General features: G+C 44.0%; 1 protein-coding gene across 3 annotated transcripts in view; it reads left to right on the forward strand.

Moving 5' to 3' along the window:
• Positions 1-55: 55 nt before the first annotated feature.
• Positions 56-19,089, forward strand: part of NABP1 (nucleic acid binding protein 1) — a 93,674-nt gene continuing 74,640 nt past the window's right edge. The window contains exons 1-7 of one of the 3 annotated variants that reach the window (XM_053948473.1): positions 56-368; positions 476-614; positions 3,622-3,693; positions 5,048-5,120; positions 5,392-5,458; positions 6,264-6,335; positions 8,050-8,249. In XM_053948473.1, coding sequence (XP_053804448.1) covers positions 278-368; positions 476-614; positions 3,622-3,693; positions 5,048-5,120; positions 5,392-5,458; positions 6,264-6,335; positions 8,050-8,147 — 612 coding nt within the window. In that variant the 5' untranslated portion in view covers positions 56-277 and the 3' untranslated portion in view covers positions 8,148-8,249. Of the gene's footprint in view, positions 369-475; positions 615-3,621; positions 3,694-5,047; positions 5,121-5,391; positions 5,459-6,263; positions 7,397-8,049; positions 8,250-19,089 lie in introns of those variants that run through there. The other 2 variants (XM_053948474.1, XM_053948472.1) reach the window with 2 other exon arrangements.

Genomic DNA, 19,089 nt, shown 5'->3' on the forward strand with positions numbered 1-19,089 from the left:
CCCGGCCGGTATAAAGCGGAGCGCGGCGCACGTGTGCGCCTCAGTGCCGGCGGGAGAGGGAGGCGGGGTGGGCGCTGTGCTGCTGGTGTCGGTGTGGAGAGGGAGCGGTGGGGGTCGGGCGTGCCGCACAGTCACCGCACAGCCCCTCGGTGCTCGTGTCCCCGTCCCCTGTGAGGGTCGCCGGTGCCCCCCTGCCCGGCCCCGCGCTTCTTCTGCTCCCCCGCGGGATGCGGGCTCGGCCCGCCCCGCTAGCCCTCACCCCCGCGCCGGCCGCAGCATGAGCGCGGCGAGCGACACGTATTTCCTTATAAAAGACATAAAACCCGGACTGAAAAACTTAAATGTCATCTTTATTGTGCTGGAGATCGGTAAGTGGCGCCCGGCACGCCCCACCCCCGGGCCGCCCACGCGTGTCACGGCGGGCGGGGGGGCCGGCGGCGCCGTGTCCCCCCCTGAGCCGCGCTTCTCCCCGCAGGGCGAGTCACCAAGACGAAGGACGGGCACGAGGTGAGGTCCTGCAAGGTGGCGGACAAGACGGGCAGCATCACCATCTGCGTGTGGGACGAGATCGGCGGCCTCATCCAGCCGGGGGACATCATCCGCCTGACCAAAGGGTGCGTACGGGGCCGCCCCGCGCCCGCCGGGCCGCGCTGCCCTTTGTCACCCGCGGGGCCCCTCCAGGGCCGCGGGGGACACGGCCGCCGCCTCCGACCCGCTCCCTGTAACCGAGCCGGCGCCCTAAGGTCACTTGCCAAATTAAACCCACCTTTCCCAGGCCAGAACATGCCTAGCGTGAGTGTACAGGCAAGGAGGGGCGTGGGTTTGTAATGAGGAGGTGGTGGTGAAGAGATTTGTGTTGGCTTTAAAAAGCTTCCTCGGAAAATACTTCTGGGGCAGGGGGGGAATGCAACAGTCAGTCCTGGCCTGTAAATCAAGCAGGGGAAGTCCCAAAGCATGTTCTTATTTTCACAGCTAATTCTTTACTCTCGTAGTCAGCTCCCTAATGAAAGGTGAGGATGATTACATATCACACAGAAAAGTTGCTTTTCATTAGAATGATGTAACAAAAGTGACAGGCAGAGGAGAACCTTTTCAGTTTCACTATAAAAATTAATTCTAGGGCTACACTGTAGAATGTGTTAATTTGTTGAGGTTCAAATAATTACTCAGAGGTAATTTAATTAAAAAAAGAAAGAAACCCAACCCCCAAAGTTGTTGTGAGAATGTTACAGGCAATCTGAAAATCCTTTTCAGTGTCACTTAAATTGTCACTAAGTCATAGTAAGTTTCATTTGAGTTCTTCATGCCAGTTAGGTTGCACTTTTAGCAATCCATTACACCGATCCTTTGACCTACAGCACTCCAGGATCTGCAGTGTGTGTAAGGTCCTGTTAATTTGTTTTTATGAAAAAGTAGGTGAAAGGCAACTCGGGCTGCTAACTGGGCTGCTCTTAAGTTGTTCATTTGAGTGTAATTCTCAGTTCTGGACTGAAATTGCATGACCCTTGCCACCAAAACTACAGCTGCTTCCTCCTATGCGAATGTCCTTTTACACGAAATGAGCTGACTCCTCAGCAGAGGTGGTTCTGGGGAAGGCTGCTTGCGTGGAGAGCACGTGGAGCGCAGGGATGGGTGGAACTAAACCAGAGCTCGGGGCCAGCACAAAGCCCCGTGTGTAAATGACATTGAAACAAATTAAGAGCAATACTGTTCAGCTGCATTACTGTACTCCCTTCTGTGACTGGCTTACTGTAACTGCTCTGGTGTTTCTGTGCAACGAGTCATGGCATTGTTTAATGTAAAAAACCGAGCTTGGCTTGTATGTATTAAATTTATGAGGTGACATCACAGATTCTGGTGGGTGGCAAAGTCATGCCTTCGTTCACATGAATTACATGCTCCCTTAGGACTGCGGAGGGAGTGAAATGGCAAAAGCTAAATCCATTCTGCTTTGGCTCTCATCTTCAGAAAACTGGCCTCATGCTGGCATACAGGGTTCTCCAAACACAGTTTTATATTTAAATAGAATTGAGTGTGTGATGTTGCCATTACAAGGCAGGTAAATTTCAGCTCTGTAGGCCAATCTGGCTTCATAGTGCAGGATGCCCTCTGATGCAAGCAGAAAAGCTTACACAGGAACCATCAGTAAACATGCCTTTTTTTTGCCCCTTGCTGAATTTCAAGCTGCAGATGCATTCCTCTGCAAAAGCAGACACTGTTGCTTGCTTTCGTCACTGGGTGGTGAACCCAGTTAGAGGAAGCTGTTCTACTTAATATTTCTAAATTTGAAATTAGTGCTGGAGTTTAGTGCTTTATGGCCAGCACTTTTTGAGATAAAAACCAATGCTTGCATACGTGGAATAACTTTGTGCTGGGGGTTGTTAGTCACGTGGTTTGCTGGGTCTTTTTCCAGTAAATGTACATTTGACTTACGTTTATTATTTGGTAGCTCTTTCCCTTTGTTTTCTGCCACAAGACTGCCTGACTAGCTGGTTATTAAAGGTTAAGCAGTGAGGGAATCTTAAAAGTGAATCTATGAGGTGAAGAACACTAATCCTTGTTCTGGATGGAAAGCTCCCGAGATAGTATCTGCAGTTACAGTGCCTGTGCTTTCCTGCTGAAGTACAAAGAAGGTTATCACTGCACTGGCAGTGCTGTCCTCTCCTGCCAGCCTGACTCCTCCCTGGTGCCTCTTCAGGGCCCTGCCTTTGGCCGGATGTCTCCCAGTCTCAGCAGATAAGGCAGAGGGCAAGAGGAAGGTTTGTTATCTCTGTTCCAGAGATACACCCGGAGCGTAAGGAAGTGGTGACTTTTCCAGAGTGGTGACTCCTGTGAGTGCAGTTGCTGAGGCTGCCTGTTCCTGTGCTAGAAGACACCTATATTCTTTTTAACTCCCTTACACTGTGCCTGTGTTTCTGGTCTGCATTTTCCTCATTCTCTACACATATGTGATGCTCCTCACTGAAGGGAACAATTACACAGAAAGTTTTGTATGGCTCAGATTTCTGTGCTTGAAGTCAAGTGCCACCATAAAGAACAGAGTGCACTCACCCTGTCTTTGTAAGGGAATGTTCCTGCATTCAAAAACCAATTTCAGTGTGTTTCTATACATCACTTGGAGTTTGATGGCCAAACTTGTGCCTTTGAAAAACCCAGTCTGGTAAGGACCTATATTAAGAATGGAAGCACTTTTGAACATACACATTCAGTAGCAGTAGCTGTTCTCCAGCAAGCAAAGGTGATTCTTCCTGGCTCCTGCTGAAAGCAGAACTGAGAGTTGTCACCAAATATAACACAGATACTGCTTTTGGCAAAATGCCTTTTCTCTGCAGGACAAGTCATAAGGGTTGTTCCAGTCAACAAAAGAGCATCCAATCTCAAAATAATTGGCTGCTTTCCTGGAATTGTCAAAGGAGTCTGCTGAGTTTCCGGTACCTTTTGCTAGAAGTAGTACATGGGGATCTGTAAACCATTGGTGTCGGTGACATTGAGGAACCTGGGAATTTTTTTAGTCCATGCTGGCGTGTAATACTTGTTAACTTCCTGGAAGATAGCATTCTTCCACTTCCTCTGTAAGCTCATTCACTAAGAAACTGCTTCACTTCTCCTTTCTCTGGCCAGGTACGCATCTCTGTGGAAAGGATGCCTGACACTTTACACGGGACGAGGAGGGGAGCTGCATAAAATTGGGGAGTAAGTATTGTGTGTTCATACCTCTCAGCAGAGTGCCATGGTAAGTATGAGACCTGGTAGCTCTTAGGAAGTGGAATTCAGGGCAGCAAAAGTGTGTTCTCAGTTGGTTGTGGGTATAATGAGCTCTGACCCTGTCTGGACTGTAGGTACTTTGAGGAAAACCAGCCTCCTTCATTGGCACAGGTCTAGGAGGAGGAACTGTAAAAATGACAATTTGCTTTGCTTACCTAGGCCTTATCTTGATTAACCACTTCATTTTGGTGGAAGCCTTTTGTATGTGTGTCATCCTTGAGGGACAGGCAATGCAGAGAAGGAAGAGCAAGGTCACTCCAGTGAATCATATCCAAGCAGAAGCAAGCCTCATTAAACCTGCTTTAAACTGCCCACAGACTGGGGCAACAGCTCCTGCCTAAGGACAAACATGACTAACATACTTGAGCAATAGAAAAAACTAGCAACATTTTCTAACCAGAAGAGTACTTCCACTGTTGCACAAAGTGCTGTGGGAAACCTTGCAGTCATCAGGGAAGTGGGGCTCTGGGGTTGCTACATATCCTCCTTTATGGTTCAGAAACGCCCAGTGTTCAGATGGATTTACACAAAAAAAAATCTACAGATTGTCTTGTACAAAATCCATTACCTCCGAAGTCACCCAGCTGACTTACTCTCCAGCAGGCTGGAGTGATGAGAGTCCTTATCTGAGTTGTACCTCTCAGCAGCAGGTGGGAGCTCCACTTGAGTTTAACCATTCTAAGCAGTGTAATGATCCAGATCTTTCTTCTTCTCTGCCATAATTTCCATGTTGTGAGTTGATGAGCCTATTCTGCCACAGTCCCCTTAAATGGAAAAGGATGCTTTGAATTTCATTGCCTGTTTTGGGCTCCCCTGTGCTATTATTGTTAATGGGGCACTGCACAGTATGGGAGTGTGTGGGAGTGAGTTTTCTCTAGAGGTGTAATGCAGTCCCTGTCTGGGAGCAGGCTGGGTGACTCAGTGCCTCAGGTGACCTTGTGAGTGGGTGCTGGACAAGATTATGCAGCTGGAAGAGAGACAAAGGGAGCCCTTTCATCACTTTTTGTTTTACTTAGGCCAGTTTACCTCCCTGATTAAATGAATCCTTGCCTCTGCTTGATTGAAATGCCCTCATCAGGAAGATGTGGCAGCCTCACCACAAGCCTATAAAGGGATCAAAGAGCCTTTTAATACCTACAGATATTTTCTGAACAGTGGGGTCTGGAGTAATTACTTCTATCTGATGGGATGTGTCAAGAATATATGCTCTGTGAATTGTGGAGCTGAGAACTCTGTTAAAAAATGGCTTTAGAACTTTCTAATAATCCTAATTTCTTCCCAGGTTCTGCATGGTGTACTCAGAAGTGCCAAACTACAGCGAACCCAACTCAGAACACGTCGGGCAGAACAAACTGGTATGTTAAACTTGTCTGAGGCTTCTGGCCTAAAGTGCTCTTTGTTCTGAATATTTCACACTAGGCTATGATCAGATGTGACTCTTCTGGAAAAAGGGACTCAGTGATATATAGCTAAAAATGAGCCAATAATTGAAGTAGCAGATAAATTCCATGTGGAGCCACTGTAAGAACACAGAGGGGAAAGAATCAGCCCCTTTCTGTAAAAATAGGAATTTTCTTTCTCTGATCCATGTCTATTTTTTTTTTTTTTTTTAACTTTTCTCTAAAGGCACAGGGTGAACAGAATAATATTTCTGCATCAAGTGGTATGGGTACTTGTACTTTTGGGCCACTGGGTAAGTTCTTTTCAGTTTGTAGAAATGAAAAAATGAGAAACACTTAATGGGAATAGAAATTTATTTCAAGGGTTCTCCATTCTTGGGATAAAATGTACTAGGCTCTAAAAAGTCATTCAGACTGGGGCCAGAACCTCAAGCATGTAAGCATGAACATTTTCTGAAACTGTTTTTAGGATTTCTTCTGTACGAGAGAGGAGGAGATTAGAATATCTGGGTTGCTTATATCACATAAGAGGTCTTGACTAATCTTAAATTGTTGTGATGCTTTTGAAAAGTTTTTGCTGCACTTGAAATTCTGCTTTTTTTAAACTTCCTGAGCCATTTGCTTTAAAAATTACTTCAGTCTTGCTAGACACCATGGCTTTCCTGCCTGGTTAGCTCACAAAAGCAGATGTGGTGGTAATCTGAATTTCAATATTTGACTTACCCAGATCATTTTGTGCTGTATTTAAACATAGAATCTTAAATATGAAAATGCTTCAAGGCTTTGAGCAGGTGTAAACTGAGAGGGAACCTTAGTTCCAGCCTGCCTACACAATGCCCATACTCAGTAGCTGGTATTATACAGCTGTTATCATGACCCTTCTTGCTTTAGTTGAGAAAGGGATGGAGGGAAGGTAGTTTGGGAAAGGAAGGGTAAGCTGTGATTTGGGGTTTTGCAGTGCCAGGGAGGCTTTTCCTTCTGGTCTTCAGGGTTTGGTGTTTACTGCAAACTCCACGTATTCCCTGTTGGTAAACTTATGTAAGGAATCAGTGATTTCAACCCATGGAACTCGTGATAACGTTTTTTCTGTCTTTTTAGGAAATGGTTTACAAACTGGACCTGAAGCAAGTGGATTTCCATTCACATATAACCACGGCCACATTTATGCAGGTAGTGGGAGAGGCAATGGACGAGGACCTGTAAATCCAGCAGCAGCTAATAGTGTTCAGCCTCTTCCTCCTGCTGTCAGTAACGGGAGGGACCCACGCAGGGCCTTTAAAAGATGACTATGCCAAATGTGTGTGTACAGCTTGCTTAAACTCTACACTCTACTTGAACACTTACTGCACTTTTATTTATAGTTAACTGTGAACCAGTTTTCCTTTGGTTTTTTTTTTTTTTTTTTTTTTTTAACTTTTTTGGTGTATGGAGCAAACTTGATGTGATCTAGTTCTTGTTTTGCATCAGGGAAGCACAGTGAGTCTTCCCCATACATAAAGGGGGTAGGGGGAGAAGGTAGATATGAGGAAGTAAGGGTCACAGGTGAAAATGTCTCAATTAAAACTCAGTGCCCTTTGCTGAACAGAAGAAAATTTCAGTTACATACATGTATTTTTGTTGGTCAGCCATGTAGCCTTAATAGGTCTACTCTGTCCTGTGTACGCGTGTGTTGACTTCCGTTAGGGATAATGGGAGCTCTTTTTGTGGGAAGAGAAATGAAGGGAAGAGCAAAAGCAGTCTGGTGAGCTAGGTGTCCTGGGAATTAATACAGCTTGTGAAGCAATAAGTGTAAGGAAATGGTGGTGCCAGACCTAGTGGTGTCTCTGGAATCAGGGAATGGATAGCTTGAATCAAAGCTGAAGATGTGGTGAGTGTCGTGAAGCTTGATTCTGATTCCAGAAAGGTATACACTACTTGAAAAATTCTGTCTAAACACCATTATCACTGTCAAGGAAAGTGACAATGATTTTTGCTTTGGATAGAAGCATGGATATTTGTTCTTGCTTTGCATGAGATAGCAGAATAGGAGGATCTAAATTCAGACAGTGTTGGGAAATATGCATTTTGTAGCCTTTCCTTTTGTCAAAACCCAAGGTTACTTTGCAGGAGCCTGAATTTCCAGGAGTGGACTGTTCTCAAATGCTGCATTACCCAATTACTTCAATGAGTCTGCCTACTCCTCCTTCCTTCATTCACTTTTCCAAATAAATTATGTATTAGATGAAGCTGTATATGTGGATTGCAGAGGTACTGGCCAAGCACACAACTGCACTTGTGATGCTGTTAAGCTTTCCTTCCTCTGTTTTATATGAAACATGAATTATCCCTTGAAGAGCCTTCTCCATATCCTGGGAGGCAAATAGCTGGTTTTATTTCTGAGATCACAAATGCCTTGACTCTAGATGAGAGTCCAGTGCCATATTTCAGATCAGGTTCAAAAGCAACTCGGAAACTGAGGTGTCATACTGGATTCATCTGTTTAACTCTTCTTAACTGACCTCTCAAATAAAAAAAAAATTGCACTAACCACATCAAAAACAAATCTAACTTTCTTTCTGTCAAGCCATAAAGACTTCATGACAAAAGGCTGTTTCTGAATTGTGAGTTGTCTCTGGTCATTCACGTTATTCGAATCTACCAATGTGTTACTAATGTTTACAAGTTGTTTACATTTGATACTTTTTGCTTTTGGTACTCTATCATGATATGTTGAAAATTGTTTCTAATTGGTGCAAGTTCCCTGCTTGGTGTGAAATACTGAACTTTGAAATGCAAGCATCAGCAACAACAAAGTGCTGAAGGGTGGTTGAGAGAGACCTGTATGCCGAGACACCTGAGGGCTGTATATCTGTACTCTGATAAAGTGCTTTCCTGGTACTTCCAGGTGGAACTAGAGAAACTTGTTCTGGACACAAGAGGGTGGCATGCCTCAGGAGATCCCCTCTGCATGCTGCTGTGGAAGAATATACTGGTCATTGGTGAAGCAGAAAGCAGGCATTTCTGGGGAAATGGTGTAAGGAGGTGACATGTAACTCAGGGACTTTAAATTGCTTATTTGTTTAAATAAATGTGATGTATAGTCTAGATGCATGGACAACCTTCTTCTGCAGTGTTGCTCTAAGACATATGACATGCTTGTGAGAAGGAAGCCCAGAGGACTTCTAAACCCAGGAACTATCTGTGATGTGTTCCAGAGGTACATGAGATGTAAGTATGGTGTGAGAGCCATGCTGCCCCGTCAGTAGTAGCTGTAAAGTTAGCAAAGTGAACAGTGCAGGTGATGGCATGGTGGGGTCTTTGTGTTCATTGGACTATCTCCAGTGTGGATTTCAAGTGCACACTGGTGGTCTTCTCTGTGGCATAAAGAAGTTAAAATCAAGGGCAATCCTGTGTTAGTGCGTGCTGAGGTGCCTGATGTTTGTAGCTCTATGCATCTGAGCTTTTATTAAGCTAATAAACAGAATACTTGTTCACAAATGCCAAGTAAAAAGTGATATGATTAATGCTAATAAGAGGCATAAGAATAAAACCCTGCAGTGAAGTGGATGACTGATGTGCAGTTGGGAGGAAAAAAGCAAGAGACTGGTCTTCACATTCTCAAGGTTAGTAACATTCCTACTTTCCTGTTTCTTACATTAAACTATTGCAGTTTATTAATAAATTTTTACTTCTTTGCAGGGGAAATCTGTGCCCTGAAATGGACATGGACTTAAATATAATTTTTCAAGGTCCTCTGATCTTCCACTGAACCTGTGACAAAGTTGTTTCCCTCAGAGGTATCAGTGTCGAGATAGTGAGCTCTCAGCTTGCAGAGGAATCTGGGAGCCTTACAGCTGTTGGGAACCTATCACCTCGGTTCACAGACACACATCTCTGTGCAAACAAGCAGTTGTGAATTACTGTAACATGCTAAGGCAGTTCCTCGGTGCTCAGTGATGAGGTCAAGGAGTCTCTTTATAGATGTCTTCCTGTTAATGGTTAGGCTGCACTGAGGGTAGTCTCATTCTGGATAATACAGATTTCCAAAGGAAAAGTGTCCATGTACCCAGACACAAACTGCACAGTGCTGAAGTGCTGCTGAGTAGTCCCCATACACTCGAATCACAAGATGCCCTGTTCTCATCACCTGACAACAACTCCCCCTCTCCTACCTGCCCAGCACAAGGACTGATGGCAGAGTGGCAGTGGAAAGAGTTCTTACTGTATTTCTGCTGCCGTCTGTTTTTTCTGTCCATCCTTTGCATGAATCACCTTGATTTGAAAGTGGCAAAGCAGTCCTGTACAGTGAAATACTGTCATAACTTTGGATACAGGGGAAAGTCACTCACTCCATGTCCACAGTGAAAATGGGAAGGTGCTATAAAAACAAATATAAATACTAGACCAAAAAGCAGTACCTGGAATGTAATCTGCCTTTACAACTTGTTTATTTAGTTTTGGCCTTAACTTGAAACTGGCAGGTTGCAGTCCTGTGCTCTCCAAATAATGCTGATCTTTAGCATCACAAATCCCAGGAAGGGTGTCTGCAGTGAGTGCTGCTTCTGCAAAGCCACGATGGGTGGTGCAAAACACCTTTTCTACCTCAGTGCAGTGTCTGCACAGCCAACCCCCTTAGCAGCACTGCAGGGCTGTCCACCATGTTCTCTGGCCAAGGGAGTGTTCAGGAGACAGGTGCTGTTCCCTGAAACCCCTTATGTTTTTCATAGACATTGAACCTTGTGTTTCATAGTGACCTGGCTGCTATGGCCATCTTTTGCAGCTCATGTACATACTCCTAAAACAAGGGATCTTTTCCCCACTGTAAGGCAGTTTTCTTAGGAAACTCCTGAAGTGCTTGTATAGGACTAGGAATTAGTAAAAGCAATGGGGTTTGGAGTGTTTCTGGGGAAGTCTCCTGGGCTCCTTCATGGCCCATGTGTTTTCACCTGCCAGGTTGTTCCCTTACCTCTCTAATGCTTGTAGATGTGCCCAGTCAAACATGCTCTTTGTCCTTAAGCCCTGAGCCAAGCAGTTATTTGCACTGTGTGTGTGGTGTCCAGCAGTGCTTTCCCACGGCATCCCGGGAGCTGCCTTGCAGTCTCCCTGCAGCCCTTGCTGGCAGCTGGCTCTGGAGCTGCAGTCAGTTAATCTGGGGAATTGCATGCTCCTGGGGAGGCTGCAGGGCTGTGGCTGCCCAGCCCGGACGTGCTGAGCTCCGTTAATGACTGCAGTGGAGCTCCTGCCAGCTGTGCCCCAGCCAGGTCTGCCCCTGACTGTGCAGTGCTGCAGGGTGAGCCTGGCCCTGCTGCTGAGGAGCACAGGGGCCCCAGGAATTCATTAAGAGATGCTCTTTCTGTCTTCTGCCTTTGTCTTACTGAGTCCTTTATTCTTGCTTCCAGAGAATGTGAAATTGTTATGGCTCTTTATGGGGATTCTGCTTTTTAATTTATTCTGTGATGGACACTGGGAGGGTGTGTGTGTGTGTGCGTAACTGGGATGAGATGATTAATCCTAAACAAGCTGCTGATTAAACTACTGGAGTTCATAGGGATTAGGAAAAAGGTTTGGAAGTGACTAAGGACAACTCTTAAGGACTTCATTTAGGTTTTTAATTTCTCTAAGTTGCTGATGTTTTTTTTTTTTCTCATAAAGAAAACCATGCAGTTGTAAGAGCTTCATCTGAAACTGCCCTCCCACACCCCCAGCTGATAAAGACCGTCTGGATTTGTACATGTCCTAGCAAGTAAGATTAGGGAAGGTAGAAAACAGGTTGTAGCTCAGAGAAGAAAACTCTTGTTCTCTAAATGTATCATCAGAGCTAAATATTTCCTTATTATACAAGTTTAAATTGCATGGTTTTGGCTGTGTAGAGTGGATTGTAGGGCTGATTGGCTGCTCCATGTTTAATAAATTTGCATATAAAAGACAAAATTGGCTTCATACACCACCAGCTGTGACTCCATGGAGGTGTAGTTGTATGTTGGTTGTAGTGTGTCAGCAGAACCCTCTACCAAGCTTTCTTTGGGTTTGTGTCCAGAGGATAAAGTGGTTTTGCAAAGTACTGGACAGCAATTTGGGAAATATGGAACCATGCTTGTCCACCCTATGTCCCATGGGGCTCACTCGGAGATCCCACTAACTTCAAGGATAATTTGGATCAGGTCCTATGCAGGCAGTAGTTTCTCATCTGTAAAACTGGAATAAAGTGGTAGTGCAGATCTGTCAGATACTAAATTCGTCATTTATGGTGTGGATGGTGTGGAGAAGATGAAAGCCACAGCCAATGTAGAGTTCTTCCTAAATCAGAAAACTTTTACAAATATATATTTCTAAGCCTGGATCCTTTGTAGTGAGGTAATTGGACTTGCCCTTTTGGGTTTGCTCTTTTTTCTTCCAGTGGTGCCAAGTGCTGCAGTTCTGTGCCCAAAACTGCAAGTGACCTGTCAGTGAAACTGGGAGGAGCTGCTTTCCTGGGCCCTGCCAGCTGGGGCAGGGATGGGGGATACCCCAAAGGCAAGGCCTGGAGCAGAAGGGCTGGTGGGGCTCTTCAGGGCTCTGACTGGTGGCTTCTGGTACCTGTGTTGTGGGTAAATTTTTGAAAGGATTGGATAATAACTGTCAGAGTGGCTTGGGGAGGGGGGGGAGTTGGTTCTGGTGTGGGACAAGATGAAGATGCATTAAATGATCTCTAGCTGGCTCCACCATTCTTTTCTATGATTTATGCATTAGCTTAATTTTTGTAATTTCCTTCTTCCTAGCTTGATTAATACTAAATTTAATTTTCTATAATCAACTTGAGCATGTAACTTGGAGAGATGAGGTTTAGGCTGATTGCGGTAAAAATCTACCTATCCAGCCTAGCTTGAATAAAGCAAAACTATTTTTATCCCTAAATTATGCAATATTTTCATGGAGCTCTGCGGCTTACTTATTTAACCTTTGAAAGGAGTGCTCTATTTTTTCAGATCACCTAATGCAAACTTTGCAAATGGGTTTTTTAATTATGAGAGACCCACCTGCATGCCATCAACCAAATTATTAGTGAGGCAGAGAAGGATAATCAATAGTGCTGCCAGACTTAAGGTGAATATGAAAAATGTTTAAATGCTGAGAACAGAAGTTGCCAAGAAATAAGTTTAAACACCAGGTGCTGGAGGAACAAATTATTTATTATTACTTACTTTATTTTTAGAAATAGTGAGTTGAGGCCTGATGGAGATAGATGTTTCTATGTGCAGCAGCAGCAGCACTTGGCTATGCAATAGGACCAACAAAATCAACACAACCTTCTTTTAGAAGAAAATAAAATATCTATTTTAGTTTTAAAAAACCTTAGGTAGGGAGAGAACGAGAACTTCATAAACTCTCTACTATTTTTAAGTCTCTGGTGAGCTGTTGTGCTGTTGCTTATCAGAGCTGTCTGTGATGTGGGTTGGGATGACCTTGAAGCAAGAAACTTCTGTGCAAACGCCATTCTTGCAAGTGTTTCCCTGGAATGCCCAGTCTGGTTTCATTTTGGCTGTGCTTTACTGATGGCAGGGCCCATTGCTAGGGACAGTGAGTCTAAATGTTGTTGCTAAGCTTATTTTCCCCAGTAGTATGGGGAATCAGAGATAATTTCTAGAGGAAGTGGGACCCAAAATATCAGTAAGTCAGTACATGAAGCCAATTAGAAGGATATGTCAGCTCAGGAAAATTGCTGCAATTAGCTTCCTGTAGTCTTTTTAGCCAGGTGGATTTGCAGAAGCTCACTGTGCAACTTCATCAGTGCTGGACCTGAAGGCAACAGTTGCAAAAATCTGGGTCTTTATAGTAGATGTAAATGTCTGGAAGCTGCGCTGGAAAAAAGAGGTGCATTGATCATGGTTGTTCTTTTGGATGCCTGGTGACTGGGAAACAAGAACTGATAGTAGATCTGTAATTACCTTGTGGTTTTGGGGATGTGCTCCAGCAGCCTGTTGTCACTGGGCTAATTGTGATTTAGTTTGGGTGGTATGAACGAATGGCTCCTTCTATGGCTGTGGCTGCTTTGATGGCCAAAACTGATGAGGCTTCTTCAGTCCAGGCACACGGGTGGCCCCTGAGGAATTAGCTTAAGGGATTAGCTTCAGGTGTTGTGTGCAGCCTGTGATCAGCAGTAACAGCCTGTCAGAGGGTCCCAGCTGTCAGCAGGGTGATGCACAGGAGGAGATCTCCACAGGACAGTATTTTCAGGTACCACAGGTTACCTCATCTCCCAGAAATATTTGGTTCACTCAGGATATGAGGGCTTTGGGTTTTTTTGTTTGTTTCTTTCTTGTAAACTTGAGAGCTGCCTGCTGTGCAGCTCTGTGGTTTCTTTGACTGCCTTCTCTTTTACCTGTCCTGAGAAAACCTTCCCAGTGGAGGCGCTCCCCTGGTGTCCTGCTGAGCCTTCCCCTGCCTGTGGTTACCTTGCCCTGTGGGCACTTGCACTGCTGCTCCCACCAGTGCTCGACCTCTTCTCGTTTGTCCCTTAACATGTTACTACTCCTCGGGTGTTTGGCAGGTCTGTCTCATTATTTCTGCTTGTTGCAGCTGCTTTCTGTATTACCAAAGTAATTTACAGGCCTGCCCAATTAGAGCCCCTGTTTCCTTCCCCAGCCGGGTGTGACATTGCCTGCCCTCAAGAATAACCATGATCTTCCTGCAATCCCATTGATGGAATCCTCTGAGGCTGGCGAAGGCGTTTCATGCATCGCTGTAACAAGTTGTTCACAGCTCCCCATGTGCTGGGCTTCAAATTCAGCCTTTCAAAAGACTTTGATAAAGAAGAAAGGACTGTTTTTTTCCCTGACTGCTGCAAATGAAAAAGCTTCTCACTTGGGAGTCGTGGGTCATATTTATGGAAATGGGCAGAGCAGTTGCAATATTTATGGCAGTTACAGAAGCGCTTGAATCTATATTTTATTGATATGTATTTACGTGCCCACAGAAATCTTATTGCACGCTAGTTGAGAGAACTTTATTTAGATTTAGTATTTTGAAGCCATTTTTTAGTGCTTCTTTATTATCCATGGAGTGCAAGGTCCAATATTTCAAGTAGGACTGTCACCAAACAGCCGGAGGTTTTTAAAAGATTTTTATTTTACATAAAGATAAATGTTGAAGCCACATTTTTCAGAGGCACCATCTGTTCCGTGTTGACCTTAATTTTCTGGATGAGTGCTTTTCTTCAAACATTTTAAGTCTTGTCTACATTTCATTTGGTTGGGAGTGTTTAGGTTATTTGTTGAACAGGAAATCAGATATTCAGAATTCAAACACACCATTACATTGCAAATTATTCCCTTTGTATAATTTAGCAAACTGCTTCTTAAATACTCTGCAGACTTGCTGGGGTAGCTCTGTGTCTCTGGCATCTGACGGGTTGGCCCTGTGTGGAGCTGGATTTCTTTGGAATGTCACTGGGCAGTGGGGTGCAGAACACCGAAGGAGAACTGCTGAGTAGCTTTTTAATGGATAGTTTCTGGGACTGAGGGTTGGGTAAGGATTTCTTGGTTGGCTTCGTGGCCTTGGAAGGATTTGTTGTCCAACAAACAACAATATCTGCTCCTACTAAAAGGCGACACTAAAATAGCTGTATGAGTACACATGCATTGTTCCCACAGGGCAATACTCCCCTTTCTCCCTTCAAATTCTTCTTGCTTTCCTTTCTGAAATAGGTTTATAGATTATTTTTGCCTTCCTTTGCCTCCAGCCTTGCTCTGTGCCTTGTCTGAACTCCTGTGGCTCCAGTGGTTCAGCTTTTTGTTACTCTGCCACTTCCAAGGGCTTTCAGGACCCTGCCTGTCTGTCTGTTCCTTCTCTCCTGTATCAGCTCCCTGCCTTGCCCTATCCAAACCTTGTCCCTTGTCATAAAAGTTTCTTGGCACTGCCTGTCACTGTCCCTTGCAGGGGGCTGCAGCCTCAGCCTGTCCAGCTGAATGTCAGGTGTTCACTATTGATATGTGCTAGATCTGGGCTAATGCTGGCCTGCAGTAGCAACTATTTTAGTGACAAAATGTACTCTTGGCAGAGACAGTAATTTCTTCGTGGCTTTGGATGGGAGGTGAGACCATACTCCTGCTCTTACGTGGTTTTTTAGTCTTTATTTAGCATCTCCTTTTGCCCCTGCAAAATGCAGAGTGATAGTGAGACTTTTTTTCCCCTCAGAGTATGGATTTGGAAGTAAAACTCATGATGTGGTAGAAAAAGTGTTACAATATAAATTTTTTTTGTGTGTGTGCTTCAAGAAATTCCCGGAGGGGAAAGCTATAAGGACTGCACTCTTTTAAATTAACCAGCTGGTTTCTTTACAGCTCTGCTATGTAAGTGCCTAGTAAAGCTCATTTCAATGAGGTGCCAAGATATGGGGGAAAAGAGCTGAACAAACAACAAAATAGCTGCTTAAACCAAGGCTGAACTGTTCTGAATAGCAAAGCCTGGAGTCTGTCTCACCAGGCTGGCTGCTTTTGGAAATACCTATTCCTACACCAGTTTTTGAGGCAAGTGATGGACAGGGAGGAGGAAGGAGTGACTGCTGGGCTTGTGGCTTGTGCTAGTGGCTGTTTGCCATCCCAAAATCCACATAGTGCTCTGGTGCTGGATACTTAGAAGGTTTTTAGATGTTCATGTGAGGCCCCATGGAGATAGGCAGTGTGTGGCCAGGTCACCTGCTGTTCTTCTTCCTCACCATGCCCAGGGCACCAGGCATCTCTGCTGGGAAGTGGGGTTACCAGTATTGTTTCAATTCTAGGATCTTTTCCTAATTTGTGCTATAAAATAATTAAATCTAGAGTGGGTAAGTTTTGCCTCTTGTGGCTATCACTAACATCTAGATTTATATTTTTGTTTGCAAGGGCAGAAGTCATTAATACTAGAGAAAACAAGTCTGCTGTCCCTTGAACATGGAAATAAATGTTTTTCTACTTCTGAAAAATCACTGAGTCCTGAAAATGATAGTGGTTTGGGTTTTGAGGCTGTGATTTATGTGCAAATTGCACATCTCTAAAGAGGTGAGGAGTAACTTGTCCTGAAGAACTACAGCATCATGCTGCACCTGTGGGCCATTAGGAAGGCAAGGTATCTGGCTTAACTGCCAGAAGGTCAGCTCTTAATTATTACTGTAATTAATCTCAGGTGATCTTTTTTATCTACTCAGCAGAAGGAGCTGTTGCAGAAACTCATTAAAAGCACAACTCTTCAGCAGACAGCAGAGTAGGGAGCTGTTCCTGGGCTCTCCTAGGGGTGGGTAAGATCTCAGAAACAGCACGTTGGGCTGGCAGCAGCATTTAGGCCTTCAAATGCCACTCTAGGGTAGCTTGAAACATCTGAGCTGTCAAAAAGTTGGACTGTGCATTTGGTTGTGGAGTTTTAGACAATCTAGTGGCATCCCAGTGTGCTGCTAACTGCCCTGCAAGGGACTTCCCACTCAAGGGTAACAATCAAAATTGGAATGTTCTAAGATAGAGTCTGGATTTGCAGCTGCTGGAGACTATGGCAGAAGTAGGGTAAGTGAATGAGCAACAGCTGTGTTGTTTTCATAACAGCTCTATGTTAAAAAACATTATTTCTCTCTCTCCAAACAGAAAAATGTTTAATTTTACAAGATAAAGACCTGTTTTTTTCCCCCCATGCATCTGACTTTCTACAATTGCTTAAGAAAACACCTAACTTTGGTAACATTGTGGCAGAATAAATTGTTTGGTGCATGTTCATAATGTTTCTTTTGGTAGTTCCATAGCATAAAGTTTGTGAAGGTTTGAACAAATAATTGTTTTGAGCTAAAAAAAACCTTTCATGTGACTTAAGGAAGGTATTCTGCAAATACTGCCTTTGCTTTAATATGGTATGTGGTCATACCTAGACCCCGTGAGTAAGTGTATTAGGGTGCCCAAAAGCTCTCTGACCTGCTAGGTAGCAAGTTAAATATGAAGTCACTGTAAAACTATTTGGAAGACTACAACTTTGTTTCTTGGGTTGAAACTTAAATTGTTATTAATGAGAATGTCAGAACTATCACCACTATGTGATTTTAGATATATAAAAAAAAGTGTTCTGAATTTAGGGGGCAATATGCTTTCCACTGGCACATAAGGATAGGTTATTACTTTAAAATAACAAAGGCAGCTCCATCCACTTCAAATGTGGCCTCACCCTCCCCAAAATCTTTTCACTGCTAGTACTTTTATGTTTTGTGGTGAATTGCAATGCCCTGGTGCCTGTTTAATTTCTGAGGGAGGCTGCTGTGCAGTCTTTCTTACAGGGAGAAATTGATGCTGGAAAATCTACCAGAAAACTGGCAGGTCACGTGGGGAAGCAGTACTGATGTTGCTTTTGTTTGTCAGGGTGAAAACAAGGTGTTCAATAATGAGAGATTGTGTATTGCTTGAATTTTGTGTATACGACTGTGCTAACCCCAACGTGCAGGGCAGGAAAATGAATTGACAGGCAAGGAACAGCTGAAGGTTGTCAGCAGGAGGTTCACAGGGAGGTTATTGAGGGCTGCAGAGAAGTCAATCACAAGCTAATGGGTTTTGATTCCTGTAGTCTGCAGCAAGAAAAGGAATCTCCACCCAGTCACAGCCCTGCTGCTTGGTTGTAGCACCCTTGATGAGAAAATGAACCCACCATTTGCTGCCCAGGTCTCACCTGTGTGCTATTAAGGCTCTGCCTCAGCAGGTGCCCTGGGCTCTCTCATGGCTAGGATGGGGCAGCACAGAACTTCGGGGGCTCCCACTACTCAAAAAAAACCCCAAAAAACTTCAGAATGACTACTTGATGTTTGGAAGAAAGAGCAAGGTTGGTTTCCTGGGCTTCTGAGAAATGTCTTCATATTCACTTCTCACAGTAAACAATTAAAACTGCTACTTTGTTTGTATCCATAGTTTTTAATAAAGCAGGCTCCTCTTTAAGGAAATTGCCACAAACCCACATGTTCATAAGCCAAGTGTTGTTTTTCCTTTTTAGAGCATGCTATTATCCCATGTAACCTCTGAATTATAACTAATGAATCTAGCTGCACCTAATTACTAAGCTAGCTACAGGTGAGAAGTTTATTTTTAATGAGATTGTTTGATGGGAATGAGTGGATTCTCCAAATGGCATATCCTTACATACAGAATTTTTTAATCTGAGAACTGGGTATTCTAGTGATGTAGGTTGAGGTTTGTTTTGTTGTTTTTTGTTTTTTTTTCTTTCTAAATATAATGCAAGATGTAATGTGTGGTAACATGGCTGACTGCTCAGGAGTAAAGAATGCTTTTTGAGAAGAGGCTTTCAGTCTTTTACCAGGATTCCCAAATGTAAGGAACTTGCAGTGCAGACAGTAGTGTAGAGATAGTGATGCTTTGATAGCACTGAGGTGGCAATAAAGTCACTGCTTGGAAGCTGGGCCTGTGGGACAGACACGGTGTCTCTCTAGTGCGTCAGAAACCGCCCAGAATGGTGTACAGGTGCAGCTCGTAGGCAGCCCCAAATGATGTTACTTCCCTGCACAAGTGATTCTGATCTAAAGCAGGCTGGTCCTGCTGTGCCATAAAACATTTTCTCCCTGGCCTAGCTGGCACTGGTGCTTGGAATACTCCAGCCAAACTGTGGAAGAGAAAAGGATGTCCCTTTTGCTGGTCTCAGTGAGACAGAAGAGCAGTACATTCTTATTATAAAATTGGTGTCACAATTTGGAGCCAAATTTAGTCCTAGACATTGTTTATGGGTTCATCCAAAAAGCAGGCAAATAGTTTTCCCACTATTATGAAAATAATTTGTTTACTTGCCATCTGGTTATTATACATGATTTTCTTCCCCCCCTTCCCCCCCCAAGATAAAATGATCTTTTGATTAGTGACTACAGTAAAATGTGTCTGATTTATTTGTGAGAGTTGCTGTTTGCCAAGTACATTGCTGCAGCACAAGTACTGTTTGTTATGACATTGTACTGAGTCAC

This window comes from Vidua chalybeata, chromosome 7 (genome assembly GCF_026979565.1).
Source record: "Vidua chalybeata isolate OUT-0048 chromosome 7, bVidCha1 merged haplotype, whole genome shotgun sequence".
Taxonomy (NCBI): domain Eukaryota; kingdom Metazoa; phylum Chordata; class Aves; order Passeriformes; family Viduidae; genus Vidua; species Vidua chalybeata.